The sequence below is a fragment of the Poecilia reticulata genome, linkage group LG3 (genome assembly GCF_000633615.1).
Source record: "Poecilia reticulata strain Guanapo linkage group LG3, Guppy_female_1.0+MT, whole genome shotgun sequence".
NCBI classification, from domain to species: domain Eukaryota; kingdom Metazoa; phylum Chordata; class Actinopteri; order Cyprinodontiformes; family Poeciliidae; genus Poecilia; species Poecilia reticulata.
Window position 1 is genome coordinate 9,972,146 of NC_024333.1, and position 26,048 is coordinate 9,998,193.

The 26,048-nt window shown below is 41.0% G+C and overlaps 1 protein-coding gene across 3 annotated transcripts; it reads left to right on the top strand.

Annotated features, from left to right (window-relative positions):
- The first annotated feature begins 1,617 nt into the window (after positions 1–1,617).
- On the top strand, positions 1,618–15,401 carry mapk6 (mitogen-activated protein kinase 6). Of its 3 annotated transcripts, none has more exons than XM_008404562.2 (8): positions 1,618–1,853; positions 5,734–6,615; positions 6,731–7,048; positions 11,765–11,909; positions 12,198–12,362; positions 12,479–12,674; positions 12,764–12,881; positions 12,974–15,401. In XM_008404562.2, the coding sequence occupies exons 2-8, from the start codon at positions 6,379–6,381 to the stop codon at positions 14,057–14,059; spliced, it is 2,265 nt and encodes a 754-aa protein (XP_008402784.1). In that variant the 5' UTR covers positions 1,618–1,853; positions 5,734–6,378; the 3' UTR covers positions 14,060–15,401. The 3 variants fall into 3 exon arrangements, with proteins under 3 accessions (XP_008402784.1, XP_017159580.1, XP_008402783.1); XM_017304091.1 differs by lacking the exon at positions 1,618–1,853 and adding an exon at positions 2,983–3,454; XM_008404561.2 differs by lacking the exon at positions 1,618–1,853 and adding an exon at positions 4,227–4,355.
- The last annotated feature ends 10,647 nt before the right edge of the window (positions 15,402–26,048 follow it).

The following is a 26,048-nucleotide window of genomic DNA, read 5'->3' on the forward strand; positions in this document are numbered from 1 at the left end:
CACACAACTCCGAAATACCGAAGTGGCATGCTATTTAACATGAGCAGTGTGTGTATAGATGGCATTGCCTATGTGTATGTAAAGAGGTTTCTCACTAGCGTGCAAGAACTGCTGCTTGTACTGGATGTTTCTGCTCCTTGGCAGAATGTTATACAACCAGAAGCGCTGTGGGGGAACGCAGACGAAGCATTGCTGTTTGCTGATCTGTAGGCAGAATTCTTTAAGGTTACATTACGTAAGGATCTCCTTTCTGTACTCTGGGCAATCAATGATTCATTTACTAAAGGCATCTTGGACATCGAATCCCAAGCTTACGCTTGATGCATTGCAGATCATTAATAATATATTTGGGAACGGAGACAATAACATGAGAAGGCAAAACAGTCGCCAGACAAAACTTCAGTTTGCCCACATGTCCTCGTTCGTCCACACACAAATATTTTTGATAAAACACAACACGCTTAGACCCAGCAGCCGTCCGGTTTGAATATCAAACAAACGGGCAAGTAAACACACGTTCTCACAGATCAAACACGCCGACAGGCAGCGATGCCAGGAAGCGGCCGTATCACCAGCTGATCAAGACTGAGGAGCGCTGCCAGTGGACCCAATAATGAGTGCGAGGCTGCAGACTCCGGTTTTATTAGGAAGCAGCTAGAAAAGCGGGCAGATACTGAAGCCTGGCATTTGTGAATTCACAGCTTCATGAACCTCCTGCTGATACTGTTAGCCTTATCGAGGATAAAAGAGAGCTGTGAAGCAGCAGGACTTCCCTACCAATGGACAAACACTTCAAAGTTTTTGTGTTGTCTTCTTCACACTGTTCTGTGAGAAGAAGAAAAATGCTGTCAAGTAGTGAAATAATTTCAGCTTCTCCTGCTATGTCGTGCAATGTAGACACCTTATCCAGAGCAAGAAAAAAAACATCATTATTAGATTTGAATTGATTGATTAGAAAGGTGGCTGCACAGTGGCGCAGTTGGTAGAGCTGTTGCCTTGCAGCAAGAAGATTCTGGGTTTGATTCCCGGCCCTGGTCTTTCTGCATGAAGTTTGTATGTTCTCCCTGTGCATGTGTGGGTTTTCTCCAGGTACTCCGGTTTCCTCCCACGGTCCAAAAACATGACTGTCAGGTTAATTGGCCTCTCCAAATTGCCCCTAGGTGTGAGTGTGTGTGTGCATGGTTGTGTGTCTTGTCTGTCTCTGTGTGGCCCTGCGACAGACTGGTGACCTGTCCAGGGTGAACCCCGCCTCTCGCCCGGAACGTTAGCTGGAGATGGGCACCAGGACCCCGCCCGACCGCACTAAGGGACAAGGGTGTAAAGAAAATGGATGGATGATTAGAAAGGATGAATGAACATTAATCAGCAGAATTTGATCGTTGCAGGCTACAAAATATGATCTTTTTCTTTTCAGAAAGCATTACTCAGAAGAAACACTGATTTTTTTTATTTCCTTCACAAAACATAAAATATTCCAGTTTACTCTCAGAGTAGGAAAAGGCGGTGTTGATGGGCTTTTATGGATCCGACACGCTGACAGACCAAACCAAACACAGAGCAGTCTCCTCCCCTTTCTGGCCTGGCCTATATTAACTTTCCATGGAGCTCCACCTCACAACTAAAGCCACATGGAGTGGGAGAAGGCACCATCAAGGGACTGAGAATACATGTACATATCCACACAGATGTAGAAATCTGGAGTGCTCTGAACTTTTTCCTCCTGCTGTTTTGGATGCACGTGTTTTGTTTTTATTTTTGATGTATGACTAATCCCTCTCATTGTTGGATTTATAGCATTTTTATTTATTTTTTCACCATGTTGCTCCGGTTATTCCAGGATAATTTCAGCCTTGGTAAGTGAACACTTTGGGATGTTGAGTTATTTTTCTGTACATTTAGTCAAAAACTCAAATGGAACAGTTAAAGGCAAAAGAGGAATCAGAAAAACTTACTGTACTCAGACACTTTGTGAGAGGTAAAACTTCATGCACATTTGCATTAAAGAGGCATCTTGATAACCAGATGGCTCTACGAACAAAGCAGCATGACTGCAACTGCGTTTGTTTTGGGTTCACAGATTATAACACACTAACTGTGAGTGGTAAAAATAGAGAGCTCTTAGTCAGATGCCGGTAGGACTTGATGTCAACCGTTTGTCTCATGATGTAACAGGAGAGGCCAACAGAAGGGATTGAAATGATGTCGGCACAGGGACACATTGTTAGCGTTTAGGAGAAAGTCACAAAACGATCCAAAGAAGAGACGGTTGACTTGTGTAAGGTGGAGTTTGTGGTTCATAAGTAGGGCAAAGAGCAGCAACAAGAGCAAGAAATGCCCCTGATCTGAGTCTTAGTCATCAATAAAACTTTTATCAGAAACAATCAAAGTCCAGTAGAGGTCAGACACAATGGAGTCAGTTCACTAATTTCAAGTTAGTTTCTGCTTATGGAATTTTTCTGGATCCTAAAGATAAAGATATAAAAAAAAACACCTTAGAAGATAAAATGTTGTTTACTTCTGAGTCTATTTAGGATAAACTATGCTGCGTTGAATAAAAAATAGCTGCAAACATTTCTTTCTTTCTTTAAAATGAAATGAGGTAAATTATATAATCTTAAAAAGACAGTCCTGCGTTTCTTGTATCCCCCGGTCTTAAACAGCCAACAAATGCATCATGAGATGTTGACACTTGTTATATCAGCCTTATGAATCTGGAAACTGTGCTTGGGAAAAAGCACTATGAAAGTCGACTCAAAACGCCACCAGAGGAAGCACAAAGTCTTTCTCGCTTTTTGTTAAAAATTTCTGCGCTCTCCGGTCCGCACCACGCTTCAGTCCGCATGCAGCTTACTCCATCGGAGAGCCCATCCCGGCCGGTGAGGAGCATCTGCATTCAGGGACACATGGATTCTCACATGGTCTGGCTGCGGATGCTGATGTACGCTGCTGCGGCTGTGATGCTGCCATGCTTGCCTGCACACGCCCACCTGCATGCTCATCCATTCACAGTATCCACAGTCTGGATGACTGACGATCAGGATCTCCTGTGCGGATTGTAAATACACCGAAAAGTAACTCGAGGATTCATATCTTGTTTTTCTAGGCTTTTTTTTTTCCCCTTCCTCGTGGCGGATATGATGTGAGATCCAGGAAGGTTGGGGAAAGCTCATCTCAGTGCCAGATGGGCTTTCCAAATCCGCAAACTGCATTGAATGACATGGCCGCAGGATTTTCTCACTGCAGAGCAAATGTGGCTTAATGCTGCTGAGAAAACAACATTAAATTATACTACATGCAAAAACAAACAGACAGATGAATGGGATTAAGCTATGCTGAAAACAAGGGCTTAATTGCACCGAATAAAAACAGCGAAAAACAAACAAACAAAAACAACTGTGATCGCGTGGATGACAAAGTCAAAGACCAGTCACGATAACAGCACTGGATACTATAGGTCAGTATGTATTTTATACTTTTTTTTAAAGTGCTTTAGACTATTCCGAAAATACAGGTACAGTGGGGAATTCTCGTTTTAAAAAAACATTCTTACTATGCAGCTTGATCCACACATTTCTTTTTTCCTCTGTATCTGTAACGGAACGTGTTGATGAAGATATAGGCCTATAGCATCAAATTCGTGGTCACTTAACTGGATTTAAACCGTGTAGGTTTCTCGAGTTTTGAATGACTTCTGCTGCTTTCACGTACTGTTCGAAGTTCCAAGAGCCAAGATCCTGATGCAAGTGCACTGTTGTTAAATAAGTTAATTGCTTAAAAAAAAGAAGAGAAAGAAAAAAAAACCCCGAAAAACAAAACAAAACAAACAAAAAAAACTTTTAACCCCACACGATAATAGGTTGTAGTCAATTAAATACAGTTAAATATTAACATTTGACAAAGACGTAGTAATGAATGCTTTTGGGAAAATAAATGATATGGTTAATAAAAAATATTTTTATGAATATTTACCTACTACAGCTAAAGAAAGCATATTTAATTTTGTGAGATTCACAATTTGTCAAATAAAAGTGCATTTAAAAATATCCAATTTAAACCCTCTAAACTAATTGATTATGTTTGTTATTATTTTTTAAAGTAAACAAGTAAGTTACTTTTGGAAATAATACAAATATTTGATTTGGCCCTGATTCAATAAATCATCCATAACGCGCTTTCACCATAATTGGAGTATTTCCGACAATCCGTGAAGTAGCCTTGTTACGTCACGCCTTCCCTTCATAGCCAGCCTAAATGGCGTTTGCAGCAGATCCGCAGAGCTCGGGGAGCGAAGCGCACGCAAACCTAGTCCGGGTTTGGTTTTAACAATAACCCAGCTAATGCAACGAATAAAGACTGTAAGTAACGTTTCCTATGTTGATCCTCATCGTTATTACGTCCACCTTGTGTGGTTTCAGTGCTGGGTTTGTATCGTTTTGAGCCGTTTTACGGAGCTCGGCTTTGTGTTGCTTAGCACTGTGAGAGCTGGACCACGTAGTCAAAAGCCTCAGCCAACAACGGTTCCTTTGTTCGTGTTGTTGCAGGGCTGCGTTTTAACGCTGTTTTTAATTACTTATAAAAACAGTGTCGAAATAAAATGTCTTATATCTAATGTTTCGGCCGCGTAAATGTTGCTTATAGATGCGGTATTGTGATAAAATTACACCGAGCCGGAGCGGCTTGTCGTTATGGTAGCGTTCTTGTCTTTTTTCCGCCACCCGGTACCTGAACCGCTAAAGGCTAATAAAGCCGTTAATAACTCAGCATATAAACTCGTATGTGTCTTAAAACGCATAATGATTTTACATAGTGTTATTTTATCCGTATTTATTAAGCCTTGTGTTTTTTTATTTCCTGACATGGATCGATACCCAGAAACCCTACTGGCAAGCGCCTTTTGCCGGGTAGGGGAGGGGCAAGAGCCTCTTACGACAGTAGAGAAGGAAATTACGGCTCTTTTCCGAGTCGTGGGACTCTCCTCACCTAAAGGAACCGGTTCTGTTGGTTCCTAAACAGCCAAAATACTCCAGATTCATAAATGGCTTATTAATAAGGGAGAACAAATACTTTACAAAAGCTTCAGGCAAACTACCACTGCAAGCTGGTATAAAAGACATGAATGAAAAAGGCACAGCATGAATAACTAAAGTATTAGAGGGCAGAAAAGCTAATGAATTAGAACGGAAAATTTAAAACCGCACCTATGAAATGTATTTAAAACTGTCTTAATAAAAACGAAAGTTAAAACAAGAATAGTTTACATGTTACTTAGTAGATGTAGTGTTGAGAGGCTTGTATGTTACACTAGCTTTGTTATGGAAAAATGTTAAAATTGAATGTGAATACCAAATGAATCATACAATTCAGAAATCACATTTATATGGATTTTCATATAAAATCCATATATATAAAATGAAAACTCCAATGATGGAGGAGCTTAAGGAGGAATTCCTTCTACTCAATCATTAGTAGAGATTGGAATATTTATCTTGAGTATTAATAAAAATATAGGATAAAACTTTTTTCACTGTTACGATGCAGTCCAAGTTTTTCTAGTGCTGTAATCAATTTCCCTTAATATTCTGATTTTATGGTCCCATTTTGTCCATGTAAAAACTCTAACTAGACCTACACTTGAAGTCAAATGAATGCATTTCTCTGAAATTTTTTTGATTTGGTAAAGTTCTCAACTGTGTTTTTCTTTATACCCCTGCCCCCATTTGTCTTGTCTTCCAGGTTATATCCAAGTAAAATGGAGGATAGTTTTGATTGTGACTGTGGTGAGCTTGAGCCACCTGATCACTGAGTAAAAATTTATTTTGAAGATTTAATAAGGCCAGACGCATTTCATTTTTATATATCAGGAGACTTGACCAGGAAAAAAAAAAAAACCTAAAACAGGAAGAAAAATTGTGCATTTCTTATGAAGCTGCTCAGGACCAGTCATACACTGAATGTATCTGCACTGTGAGGATGCAACTACATGCTTTTATAGTTTAATATAACCCCAGTGCTATTTTTTATTTTTATTTTTATTTTCCTTTTCCAATTGGCCTCAAAGTCCATTCCATTGTAGTCTATAAATCGCAGACCTCATCAGCTAAAGATATCATTGTACCCAAAGGGTTGAGGAGGATTTTTTGTTTTAAAATTTCTCCCAACATTAAACATGGAAAGAAAATATGATATACTAGAGTTCCATATCTGAGAGTGACGGCTAGCCAGGGGGGACTTGGTAGTCGTCTGTACGGGGGTTAGTTAGTTCAGCCTCTGAAGCAAAGGGTGAATTATTTGATAATTCCTCTGGTGGTGTTAAAGTTGGGCTAGGATCAAGCCAGGAAATAGGCAGAAGTTTGGCGTAAAACCCTAAAACCAGTCGTCATGGCGGAGAAGTTCGAGTCGCTCATGAATATCCATGGGTTCGACCTGGGCTCTCGCTACATGGACTTGAAACCTCTGGGCTACGGCGGGAACGGCCTGGTGTTCTCGGCGGTCGATACCGACTGTGACAAGCGCGTGGCAGTAAAGAAAATTATCTTGACCGATCCTCAAAGTGTGAAGCACGCCCTGCGGGAAATCAAGATTATCCGAAGACTTGATCACGACAACATTGTCAAGGTATGGTTCAACGTCAAACAGAATATCTGATGAAGCGTCTGAACGACGGGAAGGGTGTTTTTTACAAGACGACACGTGGCCACACTAACGCTGACATTTTGGTCTGTGCCAACAGGTTTTTGAGACCCTAGGCCCTTGCGGCCGCAGACTAACGGAGGATGTGGCGTCGCTCACAGAGGTGAACTCGGTCTACATTGTGCAAGAGTACATGGAGACTGACCTCTGTCAGCTGCTGGAGAGGGGCCCCATGTCTGAGGGCCATGCACGGCTCTTCATGTACCAGCTCTTAAGGGGCCTCAAGTACATCCACTCAGCCAATGTGCTTCACCGCGACCTCAAGCCTGCTAACCTGTTTGTCAACACAGAGGATCTGGTACTCAAGATTGGAGACTTTGGGCTGGCTCGCATTATGGATCCTCACTACTCCCACAAAGTAAGGAACACTTATTTCTGTCTTAGAAAAAAAACATATAAAACACTGTTATCTGTTACCCTGGTTGGTTCCGCACTTTCTCTGCCATGAGATGAGGGTGTTGTTGCCCTAACTCAACATATTTATTGGCCGGTAGCGTGGTGCTCCCCTGGGTGACGCAGTTTTATAGCAGGAAGTAAATAAGACAGGATGTGGTTCCCTAAGGTGACGCCTCAGCTTCCTTTCTCAGCACAAGTGGGGCTGGAAACGCCAAGCGCTGAGAATTTTCCTTGGCCGGTTGCATGCAAAGCAAAACCTCTAAAATTAGATGTGAAATTGGTTTAGACTGGATCATGGGTGACCCATGTTTTTGCCAAAGGTTTTTTGCTTTTGTTTTTATGCAGCTAATTGGAAGAATCCAGGAATTGAGCTTCATAATGTTGGTATAAAAGAACTTGGCATTAAACGCTACATGTTTATGTACCACATGTCAAATGCATGTTTTATAGCTCTGTATACAATCTGCATTTGTTGCTTTTTCCTTTGAATGTAAAGATCGAGGTTCCGTTGATTGCAACCAGGTGATGGTCTTCTTAGCTTTGCTGTGTTGTTGACACTTTATCAAAAGGATGAGGAAATGCCTGTTCATGGCCATATGGTGGTGTGAGGTGAGGAAATCTAGGTTAGCCGGCCCCTTTTTTCTCTCTCCCCTCTCTCTCTCTCTCTCTCTCTCTCTCTCTCTCTCTCTGGTTGGGTCTGGACCTCCGTTAAGCGTAGATGGAGTCAGATGCTTACACGTGTCTCAGATTAGTCATTGGTAGGTCTAGAGTGAGCTCACGTGGTGTGATCTGTTCGAGTGGTATGGCTTCATCCTCAGCCAGGACTCTGCCACCTCATACAAGACGTCTGACACACACTGGTTCACCACGTTTTCAAGCAAACACCTATACTGCAGTCGTCTAGTCGGTTCACATTTTCACTTCTGACATGTGTGTGTGCTTATGAGTCATATCCTTTGAGACTCTATCACTGAGCAGTAGGAAAGGGAAGGTGGAAGCTCATTGTTGATGGGAAGAAGTGAGGTTTTCACACGATTCAGACTGTAGAGTGGAGTGTGAGGTTTGCATTATGGGTGTTTTCTCTCTGTTCAGGCAGATTTCTAATGAGAAACATGCATGCAAGTTGGTATTCTACAGCCGCCTGGTGGAGGGGTGGGGGGGGGTTGGTCTTTTGTTTCATTGTAGCCTCTACAGTTTTTATTTGTATGTAGACGGGTTGAACCTCCTCTGGTATTTGTACATATTTAGTCATATCAGTATTGCTATTATGGCAGGGGAGTTAAAGGTGATTCATTGCAGTTCCTGTAAATTGATAATTGTTTGATGCCTACCTTGTTTTGAAGACTCCCATCCACAGTGATGGTGAAAGCCTGGAATGTTGTTTTAGAATTCCTTGGAGCAAATATGCTTTCATAAGCACCATCCACGTCATAGCGAGACAGTGACTGGGAGCGTATTTAAATAGCATCGCTAAAAACAGAAGCGCTCTTTTTTCTAGTGAACCTCAGTTCCTGGTTTGCTTTGAGTCGTGTGATCAGGCGACCATGCTTCATTCTTCTTTTTTTTTCTCACATTTTTCACCCCATTTTTAATCCCTCATGACTTTCTGGTGTGTTTTTGTGCTGGGTTGAAGTGTTCTGAAAAGGATGGCTGTTTTTCTTCCAGTGTGAGCTTAAAAATTGTCCCTTACTGGCCAAGGCTCAAGAATGACAAAAATTCACGTGCACTCATCCAGTTTTTCCAAACCATGCCCTCCTCCTTTCCCCAGCCAGCTCTTTGTCTTGTTTTGGGAGTAGGGGGGCTGGGGGGGATAAAGAGGGGAGTTGCTCAGGGCTTTATTTAAAATTTCCTGTTGTGGCCTGCCCTTCAAAAAGAGCTAGACTTCAGAAAGTCCTCCACTACTTCTGCTTAAGCTTTTTTCGCTACTGTTTAACGTTCTAAGCTTCTGCATGTTATTTGTAATAAGTTCTGTATAGTCAGTTCTTGCATGTTCTTCTTTTACTTAACCCGTTCAGAGATGTCCCTTCTTGTGAACACTCATTTGTTTAAACTGCGATCAAAAATCTCTTGGAATGAAACCCACGGGGTTCATTCTTTAGTCTTTGGGGGTTTTCCATTTAGTCAGGGTTAGCGCCACCAGAGTAAGCTCATGATTATTAGAATCATGTGCTTGCTTGATGCTTGGTGAAAGAGGCAGTAATTTGAGATGCTGGAGGAATGACTTCAGTTTTCAGTGATCCTTTGAGTAGAGTTCACCGAGGTCTTTTCTGCTGCACGAGCTTCCTGAAACTCCAAACCACAAGCACAGCAACACTCAAGCACTCATTTGACCCAGTTTATTTTGTGCCAGCAACAGGCTGGTCTGGCAGAGAGAAATATGCAGCAAGAAGTCAACACATGCCGGCTTTCTGTTCACAAGCTCTTAACACTTTGTCGCAATAGAGAGCAGTTTAACTGTAACCTGTTATGTGTATTGAATATGTCTATTATGCAGTGTGTCATGGCACTGTAGTGAGGTCTGCTCTGGTTATCCCCCTAAAAGTCACATTGTAGAACCGGAAAGTGTTTCGTGGGGTTGAGACTCATTCGACGTCAGAAAAAACTGAGCTGAATTAAATTAAATTAAATTAAATTAAAAGGAGCTGAATGATTTTGGTCATAAGTTTCCAGTATTGTCCAGAAAATTAAGATGTATTTGTATTGTGTGTTTTTTTTTTTTTTTTTTTTTTACATCTTGTTTGACCAGATTCAGGAAGTTTAGACTAACGCACTTGGACGCACTGAGCGAGCCTGTTATGAGTCATAAAAGTCAGCCTGCTTTGATCTTGATCAAGTGGTTGACTTATTCACCAACTGTTGCCAAAGGCATTTGAATTGTTTATGCGTTGACTTGGTCTGTTTATGGTAAATGGGCCACTTCATTAAAAGAGTCAAATGTTTACCGGCCCACTTTATGCTTTCAGTTATTGGCGACCTTTTAATTTGCTCCTCTTCGTTCAGTTCTGTTTCCACAGTGAATCATCTTTGCACAACCATGAATGCTAACCTAATTTGCATCCCTTTTTCTGAAAACTGGTTATATGGTTTTTTTCCTCTGGAGTCAGCTGCCGCTGCATTTCCATCGACCATATAATTGCACATACTGGAATTACATTTAATTATTGGAATTCATGCTTATTTTTTGGGGGGAACACATTTTTTGGTTGAAGTGTGTGGACTAGGTTGAGGAGGTTGTTCAGCTGCATCAATTACTGTAATTTGCAACACTACAATGGAAACACTTTTTTTCTGCATCACACAAGTCACGTGATCAACAACCGGATGTTATTACTGACAGAAAAGATGAAGAAGACGAGAGAAGGATGACAATGGTTTTTAATATTACACGAACAAAGTTATTCTTGTGTTGTTTTAAGTGCGTTTGTTATTTAATAGAAACGCAGCAATTATAAAATTGTGTGTGTGGGGGGGGTCGTTTTGTTTTTTTTCTTTTCAACATTAGCAGATTATCGACATTTTTGTAGTGGAAATGCAGCTAATGTTGCTTAAGTTGGCTTTACTAGCAACTAGCCAGCTCCAACTTGGAGTCAATAACTGGGTGCAACCCGTCTGTCCTCCATACTGCGTTCTAATTATGTCCGGCCTCTTTCTCAAGCCGCTATTCAACAAACCGATTAGCCGGTTACCTGGAGGTAGGAGATATGTCTGCACTTTGTGCCATTTATAGATCCGTCAAACAAGGGCTTGCAGAGCGTCGATACACTTGAGGATAATGTGACATCAACTATCTGCAGCTAAATTAGGCAAGAAAGAGGAGCCTTGCTTAGTGGTGAGCCAACCAATTTTGTCATACCATGAACTACAGCTGCAGGTGGGGGAAGCAAGGGTGTCGTTTTACTACAACCCCCCTCCCCCAGACTATATTCCCCCAACACACACACACATGCACACTAGGAGGAGATGGACAGTTCGCTTTCCTTTGTGCTCAGTGGGTTGTGATTTGTCGAACCGACTGTGGAGGGCAGGTTGGTGTCACCACTGTGGCAGCAGGGGGATTATCCTGCTCTCAGATTGCTGACATGGCCTTACACGTGCCTCGTCTGCCCCTCTTTTCATTTATCCGCCCCCCATCCCCTCTATTGGGTCTGTGTACCGAACCGAGCAGCTGTGTTTGAGAAGTTCCACCAAATATTTCCATTGACCTTAGAATTACACAAATTGGAATTACGAGAACAAATTTTATTAATGGAAATACGTCAATTTGAAAAAAACTCACATTTTGTGCTGGGATGAGGTTGGTTTTTCAGCCGTGTCAAAATAGCCGGGGTTTTTTTTTTTTTTTTTCCTTCAAATCTGTAATGCAAACACTGTTTGCACATCACACCAGTTTGTCTCCTTGGAAAATGCACAACGGGTTCCACCAAATGTCTCACAACGCCACCATGATTTTGAATACCTCACCATGTGTGATTTTAATTGTTTCTTATTAAATGGAAACACATCAATCGGAATTGTTTTTCAACTTTTGCAGAACATCAGAAACGTTTATCAGACATCTCTAATATTCGCTGTTAAAGTGGCTGTTAATGTCTACGTACTGGTTTCTTCCCATACATGTAGAATCAGCTTGGGTCCTACTGCGCTGTCCTCTGAAGGTTTGACGTTTTTGTCTACACAGGGCCATCTCTCTGAAGGCCTCGTCACAAAGTGGTACCGATCTCCTCGCCTGCTGCTCTCGCCGAACAACTACACCAAAGCCATTGACATGTGGGCTGCTGGCTGCATCTTTTCCGAGATGCTCACTGGGAAAACTCTTTTTGCAGGTAATTAGTGGCTCTGTTTGAATTGTTGAACTTTCCGAAGCACCAGAGGGAAAGTGGCTGAGGAGAAAAATTTAGGGACGGTGGGGGATTAAGGTATAGGCGGCTTGTTCCCATTCTAATTCCAGCTGGGGCCGAATGAAACCGTGCGCTTGTGTAAGAACCGCCTTAAGCTGGGCACAAGGCAAACAAAAGTTGTTCCCATGACCTTCCACACTTACCCCTCAGTCATACAGATGGTGGATGTTGTGTAATCCTGGGAACAAACCGACGTTTGTCCGTCCGTTTCAGGAGCGCACGAACTGGAGCAGATGCAGCTGATCCTGGAGTCCATCCCCGTGCTGCGAGAGGAAGACCGGCAAGAGCTTCACAGCGTCATCCCCGTCTTCATCCGCAGCGACATGTCGAAGCCTCACACGCCGCTGATCAACCTGCTGCCTGGTGTCAGCCCACAGGGTGAGTCACAACCATTTGCAGAGTCACCCAGCACTCTGTGTTCAGGGTCAGGTTGCTCGTGGGTCGTTACTCCAGTTCCCTGATTGACGGTCTTAATTTTCCCCGTTCCTCTCTAGCCATGGATTTTCTGGAGAAGATCCTCACCTTTAACCCCATGGACCGTCTTACAGCCGAAGAGGCCCTGGCTCACCCCTATATGGCCGACTACTCCTTCCCCCTGGATGAGCCGATCTCTCTGCACCCCTTTCACATTGAAGACGAAGTAGATGACATCGTGCTCATGGACCAGAGCCACAGCCACACCTGGGAAAGGTGCGCTGGCAAACTTGCTAAAAAGATCTGATAACCATGATAGCCATCTTTTTATTTCTGTACTAAACCGTGTGTGTTTGCTGTTTTAGGTATCATGAGAGCCAGTTCTCAGAGGCTGATTGGCAGTTGCACAGCACCCATGACCCGGATGAAGTTCAGGTTGACCCCAGGGGGCTCTCTGACGTTACAGATGAAGAGGAGGTCCAGGTATGTAACTTAGACTTGATGGATGAGAGGATGAAGAAGTGAGATGAGATTTAAAGAGCAACAAAAGCTGAACATTCTCCATTTCTCTCCAGGTCGATCCTCGTAAATATGCCGACGGCGATCGGGAGAAGTTCCGGGACGAGCCGTCCTTCGACTACTCGCCCCTGCTCCCGTCAGAGCGGTCTTGGCAGGAAGACCACCACGAGAACAAGTACTGTGACGTGCAGTGTAGTCACACTTGCAACTACAAGGCCGTGTCCCCCTCCTACCTGGACAACCTCATCTGGAGGGACAGTGAAGTCAACCACTACTACGAACCCAAGCTCATCATCGACCTGTCCAACTGGAAGGAGCAGCAGAGCAAGGAGAAAGCCGACCGCAAGGCCAAGAGCAAGTGCGAGAAGAACGGGCTGGTGAAGGCACAGATCGCCCTGAAGGAGGCCGAGAAGACCCAGAGTCCGGCCGAGAAGGACAGCGAGCAGGAGAAACACCAGGCGGAGAGGCAGCAGAACCAAGGCTTCGACTTCGACTCCTTCATCGCCAGCACCATCAAGCTGAGCTTGCAGCCGGAGCCGTGTCCGGAGGTGACCCTGCTCAGCGAGGTGGGGCTCCTCAACGAGCTCAACTTCTCCGTCTCCCAGCTGGAGGCGCCCCGCTCTACTTCCATGTCAAAGACTATTAGTCAGGAGAAAGAGGAGAAGTGCCTGGTGAACCTCGCTCAGTTGGGCGGCGGGGGTCTGGGAGTGGTTGCCGGGGACTGCGTCTGGCCCTCTGAGCCCTGGGAGAGCTTCGGACCCGGGGAGAGCCTCGGCGATGGCGGCTGTCTGATAGACGAAGCGTGCTGGGACCTCCGCAAGGCGGACCAGCTCCAGAAGGAGAGCTCCTACACCAGCTACCTGGACCGCTTTTTCAGCCGGAAAGACGACAGCGTCGCCGAGGCCGTGACCGGCCTGGAGATGGAGCCCTCGGTGGTGAAGGAGCTAGACGACAGCTTCCTGGACGCTAGTGCGGAGATCGTGCTCAATATGCAGCTGGACTCTCTGGCTTTGCCCGTGTTTGACGGCCCCGACGACTTGCCTCTAAAGTCCATCCAGGCGTCCCTCTCCCCTTGTGCCGTCAAATGTTCCCCTCAGATAGCCCACAAAACCTACAGCAGCATCTTCAAGCATCTTAATTAAATACATCTTCCCTCACAGTGCAAAATCTAGGCAGTTTTATTTTTATTTTAATACGGTGTTATTGTACTTGAATCATTTCATACCATTTTTTTTTTTTTTATTATTGTAGTTTTATTTTGAGGAGTCGATGGGGGCTGATTTATTATATTTGAAGAGTTTCATCATCACTCTGAGCCTTGATCACCTGGCCTTCATGGGTTATTGTCTACACCCTCATTGCTAAACCGGCATGTCGTTGCACATGTAAGTACTGTAGATGGAAGGGATGGAGGGAGGAGAGAGGTGGAAAAACAGGAGGAAAGGATTTAAGAAAGGAGATTTTGAAGGAAAGATCGGTGAACAAACATTGCTGTAGGCTTTTAAAGTGCTTTCAAACAGCCTTTCCTGGGTTGGGTGTATACATTTGGGGAAAAGGAAAGCGGGTTGGGTGGGTTCTTTTTGTCTTTTTTATTTTTTATTTTCCTTCTTATTCGACTTTCTAACGTTTCCCCGAAGAAAGCTTCCGTAACAATCCTTTCATACTGTAAATCTGACACATGATGCCAGCAGCAACCATTATCGTAGGCGTTAAAATGTAAACGTGTTATCTACCTCAAGGTAACAGCAGTGAGAGACACTCGAAGCCACACTAGTGCTTTACACACATGACCATCCTCATACCATGAAATGAAGTGGTCGCAAAGATGAAATCTGTCTCACTTCGGCATTTAACATAGTGAGGTGTTTCAGTAATCGTTATTTATTTCTAGCAGATGTGCGATATTTATTTTATGAAACTTTGTTATGTCAAATGTGATTCTTGAAGGTTTGAAGAGCTGAACAGACTTCCATTCTCATTTCGGCACTATAAGGATGTGCAGGTGTTCCTTTTTGTTTTTAACGTAGGATGCAAATTCATGTTTTTTTTTTAATGAAGTTGAAGCTTTCCATTCTTTTGTTCTACTGGGTATTGTCTTTTTTTTTGTTTGTTTTTTTTACGTATAGGTGCATTCTGTCTTTTTTTTGTGAAAACCTCCTGTCTCATTTGAAGAAGCACCTATAAAAGTCTTATTTTTATTTTAAGAAATTCTAAGTGTTAAAAAAAGGGCCATGGAGGCAACGGAAAGGTACATTAAAAAGCAAAGCTAACAGTGGGTTTAAAGTACGTCAGTTTTAATTGTATGTTTGTTTTTTTTGGGGGTGGGCTGGGGTGTTTTTGTTAAATTTCTATGTACTTTTTCCAGGCAAGCATGATGAAATAGGTTAAGGTGTAGCATGTAGAACACTTGCGGACTTTTTTTTGTAATTATCGGTTCCCCTGTTCTACAAAATATCTCAAAATAAAAATTACTGGCAAATAAAATGTCACCGACTCTTTGTTTCATTTACAGACATGCTCTTGTTCCAGAAAGGATAAACGTTGAAACGTGTCTGTTCTCTTGTTTAGCTTCGTAGTTTAATTATTAGACTAGTGAGCGTTTGGCATTTGGCTTCAGTCATCTGCTCAGTCTAGTTTGACTTTCCCACTCAAACCTTTTCTCATTCTGGACAAAGATGTGAAAATACCTGAAGAGATCTGCTTGGTCACCGTACTGGACTGCTCCAAGTTGCAAATTCATGTCTCTGCCAAGAGTCGCATGTGACTCTACAGGGCTACTTTAGTCATTTCTGCAGAAATAAGTTAGGTTAGGAACTATAATTGAAGTTTGAAACTTTTCAGATTATTAATTAATGATGAACAGTGGATGATAAATTGTAATGGTATCAAGATCTCATTGGCTGCCTTGACCTTGCACAGAGAATAAATGAAACAACCTATTTTTAATGGAACAGTAATGCGCAAAATCACATTTTCACATAAAATGTTACTATCATGATTAGATTTTTTTTAAAAAATTTTTTAAACTTATCCACTACATGAAATGATCTACAGGGGTGGTATTATGTATCTTTCAGACATATAGTGCCAATTTATAGCACAATGAAGTAACTGTTCCCTTCAGTTGTTATAGAAATGTATTTGTCAAACATAAAAGAAATTTGTCTCTGGATATTAAACTTTGAAATTGATCATTCACAAGAAGGAAACATTTTGGACAGCTTTCAGTCTCATGAATGGGTCGCCTTTCTAATTCATACTGCACAATCCTAAGAGAAACTTGGAAAAACACAAAACACTGTCTCAGGTTGCACAGGACCGGTCAAGAATGGTTTGTGAGGAAGAGTTGTCGGTAAAAACCTCTCCTCTTAAAAAACAAACATGTCAGTTTTTTGGCCTAGGCTTGTAAATGTACGTTTGAACAAACTGCAAGACTTCTACAATGACGTCCTTTGGACAGATGAGACAGACCACAGTAGAGAAGTCTGGTCACAATGTGCAGCACCACGTTTGGTGAAAACTAACCACAGTAAATCAGGTGGTGTATGATGGTGACTGCAGTCGTTTAGTAAACCAAGAACTCCTCCATAATGTGAAATACTCCAGAGTCAACCATGAGGGCAGCTAAATATTGGCCCAAAATAGGTCCTGGGCGCAATACTTAATGAACAAGAATAACTGACATTGCTTCACAATGATGCTGGAGAAGTCAGACAGAAAATAAGTATTTAGAGGGAAGCTAGAGACGAGTCAAGAAACAACTGAGTTGTGGATGGTTCTTGTTTTCTAGACAATATTTCTTTGTGGGATCTGTTGAGTGGGTTTGTACTCTTGAGTCTAGATTCAAGCAATTTTCAGGATTATTTGAAGGTATTATTTCCTGCCCTAACTTCACATTTACATACAGTACACAAATAATTCTTCCCCTTAACTATCTGACATGAAATCATATTAAAAGGTTTTATGTCTTGGGTCAGTGAGGATAAAAAAAAAAAAAAAAAAATCCAGAGTTTTTGTGAGTTTGGCTTTTTTTTTTTTCAAACTCAGATGTGGTACGTTTGTTGCTGTTTCTTAGCGGGTAGAATACATTCTTCATATTAAACCATGTTAATCTTCCACAAGCCTTTTACTAAGCAAGAACCTATTTCGCTGGGAACTGTTTTACAGATTTCTACAGGCCCAGTCTGGCTGATACATAAACAGGACAGGAAAACAGAAGTTGTACAAAGGTTGGATCTGGGTTTCTCCCTCTAACCAGCTGCAGCTGGCTTTTTCTCTCTGCTGCCACTTCCTGCCGGGACAAATCAGGCCGTCTACTGTCTGCAACGTTTCCCCATCTTTTCCAACCACGCGTTTCTCAATGACTTAGCCCTCCAAAACACTGATGAAAACTGAGGTGCAATGTTTGTATCTAATGATAGAACGAGTGACTAAAATAAAAATGTAGGTCAGACACGTTGTTTTCTCCTTAACCAACTCAGTGTCGTCTGTCCTCTTCTCTTTCCTCTACATGTCACTTTGTTTCCTCTGCTCACAACATCAATCCATCAACCTGGGAAGCTTTTGTTTACTAAAGTGAAGCAAATATATTATTAGTAGAGTCTTGCAACTACCAACAGTTCTAGCAAGAACTAATCATAATCATGGAAGTCATATTAATTTCAGGCTTTTATTGATTTCTTTGAAACACTCTAAACGGCTTCGATGAGGCTGTAATTAATTTTAAAAATAAGAATTGGTTGCCTTTGGCTTTTGGTGCCATTCCAAGATTGTTGGTTCAAGCTACTCTATGTCAGTATGTCGTTATATCCCTTTAAGCACAACCGAACCCAGAGAAGGATGCCTGATTTGCTGGGAAGTGATTTTTCTCAGTGTGAGACATTTTCTCTGAAAAAGGCTAACCTTCAAAAATATAACACTCACAAAACGACTTTGCTTTCACTCCTATTTTTAAACATATTTGGCATGGAAATCAGGACTTTGATTTCAAAATGGCAGAGACCTTTTATGAAACGTTTCTGCCAGCACTCTTTCTCATACTAAGTCATATAAACCACCCAGTTTCCTCCTGGGGACTTTTCTAAAGCTAAAATATTAGTCATTTGTCCTGTGTGAACAAAAAGCTGTGTGATTGTAGTTGGTTTGATTATAAAGTCAAGAATACTATTAATTATGTCACATGATCACCCAAACACTTTAAGCTGGTCAAAACGCGGTGAAAGATGAATCGAAACGAGGTTTGATTACAGCTTCCATAAGATACATTCATGAAACTGAACTTGAGTTTTAGAGTTTCTTCTTTAAAAAAAAAAAATCATTATCCCACTGATGAGCTCAGTTTGCACATAGGCGTCTAAACACTCCTATATTTTTGTTTTTCAGAGCAAAAAATAAATAAAAAATATGTGTTTACTTGAAGCCAGAGCAGCAGTATAGTAATTATCCCTTCTTTGCGAGCGAACTGCTCAGTTGGGGCCGCCGCTCAGCAATATGTCATATTTTGTGGCTTTTATTTGTTATGCAAACAAACGAAAAAATGTTCTCTTTTGGAAAGTCTACAGCTAACCGGCACGGCCCTGAGAAATAAACGTGCTTGATCAGGAACAGCTGTGGCCACTTCAGACGGAGGGAACATGGCGTTATTATGAGGACGTTGAATATTAAAAAGCTCTTATAATTAATTAATTTATTTATTTTTATTGAGCAAGGCACAAATTACTGTCGGCTCTGCCGTTTGTCACGTCAGCTCCAGTACTTGAGCCTAATCAAGAGATGACTCATTTTGCTCATTGGCTGCGACTCTTTTAAATTCATATGTTATCGAAGTTCAGGATGTTAGCCTGTAACTTTAGCTGTTTTAAAGATCGTCTGCGTTAATGGTCCCCAGTTTGGGAAAGCAGTGAAGGATTTATAAAGTAATGTTAAAACTCAGGCTGCTTAGAGGTGTAAAAAGTGATACGCTGATCTGATATCAGTGGTCAGGAGGCTGCGTAACTCTGTCAGGGGCCAAAGCTTTTAAAGTGCAGGACCCTGAGGGCTGAGCTCTATTTATGAAGGCACTTTGTGTTCTAACTTTAGCACCTGGAGCTCTGCTCTGAATAAGGGTACATGTTCTGACACTGAGGAGCCATCTCAGGTTTTGGTGAATAACCAGGTCGTCTTGCTTCTGATTCATCTGCACAGCATTATCTTTCAGAAATCAGCTTATCCACTTATTTTCACATATTTACTTGGATAAAACTCAGTGGTTTGTTATTTTTGACATGTCTAAACTGATTTTTTTGATTCCCTCCATTAGTGAGAGAACGCCACTCATCAAGGCCTCCATTAAACAAGTGATGTGTCGTCAACGGATTGATGGTCAAGGGAAACATCTAAGCACAGAAAAGCTTATGCATTCGTAAAGACGTTGAATGTCACATTCATTTTTGACCTTTAGCGACTTACTTAAACTGTTTCCTTCCCTGGATGAAATAATTACACCTCAGTCCACTTCAGCTAACTTTAAAAACAGGATGCAGTTGTTTTTACTTTATTCTGATTCCCACTGTCAAAGTCATGTTTCAAGTTTTATCTGCAGATGACAGCTTGGGTTTTCTTTTAGGACTAAGCAAAGCAGTGAAATATCAAAATATTTCTCTCATAAAGGGGTTGTGAGCAGGCAATATTTTACCTGCAGTCAAAAACATCTTCCCTTTTATAAAACAATGATGAGTTTCCCTGTCAGTGATAGTGCGGCCGAGACAAAACAAGATTTCACTGTTTTAAATCGATATTAATTTATAAAATGTCACAATGTTTGATGTGCTGCTGCTGTTTCATAAACTTTTAAAGACTCTCCCTTTTTTCATTAGATGACTCTGAAGTCAGAGTTGGTTTGCTGTGCTTAATTATTGCTGTTCCATTAAAAACATCCATCCTGGAAAATGAAATGTGCAAAGGGTATGATGAGAAAATGCTTTAAAATGATGTAAGAAACAAAATAACATAATAAAAATCCAAGTGAATGTGATGATGACTGACTCACATTTACACCAGTTTCTGTTACAGCAATCTGCCTTAAAGTATTTGTTTCAATTGGGAAAGTAATTATTGCTGACAGTGTTTTGCGCATGTGGTGTTAATCTTTTTAAGCCTGTATTGTTTTTACATGACAAAACCCTGAGCACAGCTCTCGTGACCTCATTAAATGTTGCTGTATTTGGAAGTGAACGAGACGTGTAAACTGAATGTAAAACAAATTTCAGCTTTTTTTATGCTGAACAGTTTTAACGTTTACCCCTGAAGGTGAGACCCTGGTGACTGTTGTGTTTGTGTTACTGCAAAACAGTCTGATGCCGGCAGGAAGTGGGAGTTCACCAGTGCAGTGAGGACAGAAAGCAGAAGTTACAAAGTATTTGATGTTGTCTTCACGTCATGTGAGCGAGGAGTTTTGCTTAATCCTCACTGTTTAATAACAACGAGGATAAAAATAAAAAAAACGTATTATGAGCAAAGAGAACAGAAGAGAATTGAACAGATGTAAACAAAGTGTCAGAGGTGATGAAGATATAATTAATATCCTAACTGGTGCACGTTATGTTCTATGCATTGTAGACTATGTCATTATAGTTATGAATTAATGCTGTTTTTATTGTAATAACTGACTAATGTAACATGTCGATTGTTTAAAGTGTGTGACGGGATTTGCATGAATCTGCTTCTGTAATGCAGCAACTTTGACAAGCCGTTAGCTCTAAAACTAATCCGTTTCTATAAATCAGGCGTTCCTTAAACAGAACCCCGCTTTCAGCAGTCTGAGCTATCCCTTTGAAAACGGTCCTGTCAGATGACAAAGCACAACTCAAACTTGCTTTGTAGTTTGTTGTTTTCTTTGGGAATGATTAAACTGCCTCGCAGGGCAAAGTGGAGAGGCATCATTTCACAAGCACCGCAGTGGAAAGTCAACAGCAGTGACTGGACAGAGGCGAAGTGGAGGCAAGGCAAGGCAAACATCCATCAGGGCGAATTAAAGAGTGAGAAGAGAATTACACCATATTAAAAATGTGCGACACGTACTTGCATTCAGATTTAAGATTCGTTTAGGGAAGGTCAGAACCATTTAATCTTAGGCATGGTTTTCTAATTGCATCACAACAGAATGGGTTCTGGTGCTGACATGCCTACACTTCAGACAAATGTGATTTCTTAATTAGGCAATTAAACGTTGACAACTAGACGTCCAAAACCGTTGAGTAAATTAAATCTTATGCTGGTTTTATAAGAAACATCAGTGTTGCAACACCGGTAAGCATGGTGCAGTCCCAATTATTTAAAACTGAGACTGAGTAATGCAGACTGTAATGTCATGGTATAATTTTCCAGATTAACTGTCAGGTGAGTTACAAAGAGCTGACTGAGACAGGTGAGGCCAGGTCAGGTGTTAAAACAAAACCTGGACTTCTTGTTACTCAGTTTCCACTCATCCCAAGGTCACAAGACATCTGAACCTCAGCAACAATCCCTTACTTCTTCCAAACAAAGCCGGCCTTCCTCGGGACGTGGACTTTCCACTGCAGGTTCAAAAACACACGTCTGGTTTCGGTGTCAAAGAAATTTTCCAGGCAGTATCGCACCAATGATTTATACACCCCGCTTCACTTGTTTCTGCACTTTGCCTTCGTCCGTGGCTGCTCACCCTGCTCATAAATTAGTAAATATACTGGATCAGAGTTCAGTAAGAGTGAGGTTAAGACAATTTGTTCTTCTCAGAAGAACACAGATGAGCACATACCTTATTAAAGTGCAGAGTGCAGCGGCTGCCACAGCATCAGCACTTTCACAGCAGATCACTCTGTTCTTGCAGATATTTCAAAACAAATTTTGAGGTGCTAATTACTACCTGTGTTTGCATGTGTGTGTGTGCGCGTCCGCTCAGTACGCTGATAATAAGTGGTTTTATGAGACTCTTACTCAGACAGTAAGAGACCAAGGTATGACTTCACATGAGGGGACTTTATTTCAAGAGGTGTCAGCGGTGTGCTGGCTCATGTAAATATGTCATTAACAGGGACAACAAGTAAAGGTTGTTGACAGTTACCGTTACATCTGCTGGTGCCGCCCGCTGGTAAAGATGTGAACAAAAACATCAGAGTACGTTTTGGTGTTGGGAGACCTGGTGGTAGACGCCAATATTTGCTGCTCCTTTACCATCATCCATCGTCTTCCAGCCTCGCTGGAGTCCAAGATGTTTTAATCGTTTTATTACTGATCTAACAGTAGATTTGAGCGACTATTGACGAGCAACCATGTAATTTTTTTGTCCTCATTTCCATCGTCTACGGAGATCTAAACACATTAGGCCTTAGTTGAATGGTACGTTCTCTTGGGTTTCCTGTTTTTAAGGGTGAATAAGCGAAGGATAGTACGCCACTTCATATTTATACTATGAAATCAATGAGCTCTCATCATATGTAAAGATACTTTGGTTACAATTATGTTTAGGACTGATTAGACAAAATCTGCAATATTTTCCCACTCAGTGAACTTAATTAAATGCTGGATTTCTGAATTTGTTTGTTGAATTTGTTCTACACCAAGATCTCTGAAGCTGAACAATTTTGAGAGCTCCTCCATATTGTGTTTAAAAACATGAATAAAACTATGTATGGGGGATTTTCGCTCACAACCATTTTTGTTTTGTAGCTGGAGGTGAGAGAAAAATTGTGAGAAGATACAAAAACAACAAACTCAATTATCCATCTACAACCAAGAAGAGCAGAATCCAATCTCTGAAAGCAAAACCTTGCAGAAGACGGGCTGCAAGAGTTACTTTTGTCCAGAGGAAGCCGAGGCTCAATTTTTCCTCTTTTTGTTATTTTGGCAACAAAGGTTGGTCATCGCTTGCTGGTTTTATTGAAGCGATATCTATGAAAACAGAAACATCGTTAAACAAAGAAAAATAACTTTGCCTTGTACATAAATAAATGTTTACAAAATGGTATTTTTCTGTAAAAATCTTGATTTAACAGCGAATTTGCTCCATTCTTGAATGGGGCCAAACAAAATCCTCCAGACGGCCACAAATGGCCCCTGGGCCGCCCTTTGGACATCCCAGGTTGAGATGCCTCAGCGTACCAGAGTACACAGCTGCTGGTCATGTCCATCACTTTACGAGCAAAGTGTACCAAGCTTCTCACGATAACATCCATCATCATCATCATCACCGCCATGTTGCAAGCAAAAATCTTCTCAAGCTGGTTTTTTTAAACACGCCAGTGAGTTCACCATAACCCAGCGGCCTGCACGGTCACCATGACTCAACCCAACAGAGCATCTTAGGAATGAGAGATTAGCATCATGGCTGTGCGGCTAAAAATTCATTGCGCGTCCGTCTGGCTATTAACACATGGACACTGACCAAAATCTCCAAGGAACATTCCTGAGACTTTGCTGAACAGGGTGTAGGTAATACAAGGAGTGCGTTTTGTTACAGATGATTATTAGAGAATAAAAGTATGCGGAGAGAACAGAGTAAACAAACCTTCTCTACCACTTGGTTCACAGAAGTTAATTTGAGAGTCTGTGTGGTATTACTAAGCTAAATACCACCTACACTTGTTACATCAGACTCCCACATGGGATAAAATTACCACCAGTTTTCTTTCTTGCGCGTCGTGTGGGTGACCTGAACCGGCCTCTTCAGACTGCAGCTCATCCGGCTGCAGCGGACGCTCAATTATGTTTCCATCAGTAAAACGAACGGGCGCCGAGATTAGAAACGACTCGGATCTGAAAGGATGTGTTGAGCGCGGGGAAAAGACGACCTCTGATTTAAACGGATCAACATATTTTTGTATTGAATGCAGATTTGATTTTATGCAATAGAGCTTACGGAACCCTTAGGGGTAATTGTGTGACTCTTGTCGCCAACGGTGACAGAAAGCTGGGATTTATCACAACATTTTGATGCTTCAACAAGCTGAATATTAATGGAGAGGAAACAGCAACAGAGTTCATCTGAGAAAGTGTTGCTCCTTCATTTGTGTAATCCTGCTCGCAGATGACGGAAATGCAAATTGCACTGCAGAAAGTAGAACATTTGAAGAGACAAATATATGTTTGCACATGTTTAAATAAATGTTGTAATTCAGAAGAGTGTAATATTATTTATGTCTTTTTCCTGCTGTAAAAGAATCAAATAATTATTTAATTAACTTCAAGAAAGGTTTAAATCCCAATCTGTCAGGGATATGAATAATAAAATTGGGCTGTACTAAAAGTTCTGCGCACATTTAGTCACATTTAAATCGGATTCATAGAAGAAAAAATACGTTTATTCATAGTCACAGCAACTGATAGATGAAGTTAAAAATATATTAATTTAATATACCAGTTTAATTACTATAATTGTTAACTAGTTCAAGTAATTTTAGAAAAAAATGTGTGAAGAAAACTTGTGACTTCAGGAAAAAAGAAAACCACTGGTAAGGTCACACTTACAGCTTTGATTTTGGACTTTCAGTCTAACTTACAGCTCCTACGACATTTCTCCTATACATTTCCAAACCACACAGGCCAGTATTTTCTGCAAACATGCAGAATGACTGGAGTCACATCAAAGAGATACTAACACCCCAACCACACAGTTACTGCGCTTGTGTCTGCGTGGTTAGCTTTTAAAGGATTTAAGTCAAATTTCAAGCCAGAGAATGTTTCACTTGGCTGTATTCGGTGAAAAGGAGAGAAGAAATGCAGATGAGACCTGAAGACGTGAAGGTCTGCATGAGAGTTCACACCTTGGTGACTTATCTTTTTCCTCAGTAACTTATTTACCTTTCTTCATGCTTATCATGAATTTAAATGTGAAGACTTACAATGATGCAGCTAAAAAACTTAACTGAAAAAAATCCAAAATAAGTTCATGAATGAACATTGGACATTTACTGCGGCTTTCAAAAGTTACGCAAAAAACAACAATTATGTAAAAATCTAATTTTTTAAAACTGTGTCTAAAAATAACAAGTCATTTACGTCGTATGAATTAAATTATGTGACTCTTGATTTGTAAAATCAAGTTATTGTAGCTCTTTATTTTTTACACTTAACCCTCCATTAAATGTGTTTTTTTAATATATTTAACAGTACAAGATATGTCACATATGGGAATCGCTTTTAATACTTGTTTTTTTTTTTTTTAATAAAACTTGCTATTTTATTGAACCACTGAAAACTTTCCTAGTTGTAGCTTTTCCTTTTCTCTGACTGTAGGAGGCGCCAAAGCCCTATTATGAATCCATAAAAAACCGCTAAGTAGAGTTTCATGTCTCCACTTTTTTAGCAACATACTAAACATTCATAAAGACTCTTTAACAACTAAGATGCCATAAAATATGTATTCTTATAAAACCTAAGCACTGCATAAACAGAGCCACGTAATATCTGTTTGTAAATGCCACAACTCGTAAAAATATTCTGCATTTATCATAGGAGACCTAATGGATGCTCAGCGTGAGAGATCAATGCAGTCAATGACACGATGCGAGCAGCTGTCCGCTGTTGCTACAAACTCGTCAAATAAAACTAAATGTTGGTTGTTCATAAAGGAAAGAAGTTTTATTGTTGTATTTCAGTAAAATAGCTTGATCTTATTATTTACATTTAAACCAATTTTAAAACATTTAAAAGAAAACGACTTGCTAAATAAAAGGAACACGCATTTCTGTTTTCAGGTAACGCTGAAATGAAACTTTCTCACACAGACGACACAATGATTCCTTTGGTTGTTCAGCCTGTTTACTGTCCACAGCCGTTTGTTTATGTCCCACCTGTCACTTCCAATTATCTGTACATTTTACCTGAAAACTAGATACCAACATCCGACTGCCGTCTTGACAATGACTACTACTTAGTTGAAGGTGTTTCAACTAAGTAGTAGTTTGTAGGTTTGACAACGTATTCAACCTGGTTTTTGCAGCTTACTTTATTTTTGTTTTTCCTTCAGCATATATGTTTGTTGATGAATTGTTTTTTACACAAAAACTGATAATAAAGGTGGTGGGAGTTGAAATTATTTTTGTATATGTCTGAAAAGTTGCAGGGATGTGTAAACTTTTAAAAGCAATTGTATGACGGAGTGTAGCTCATCTTTGC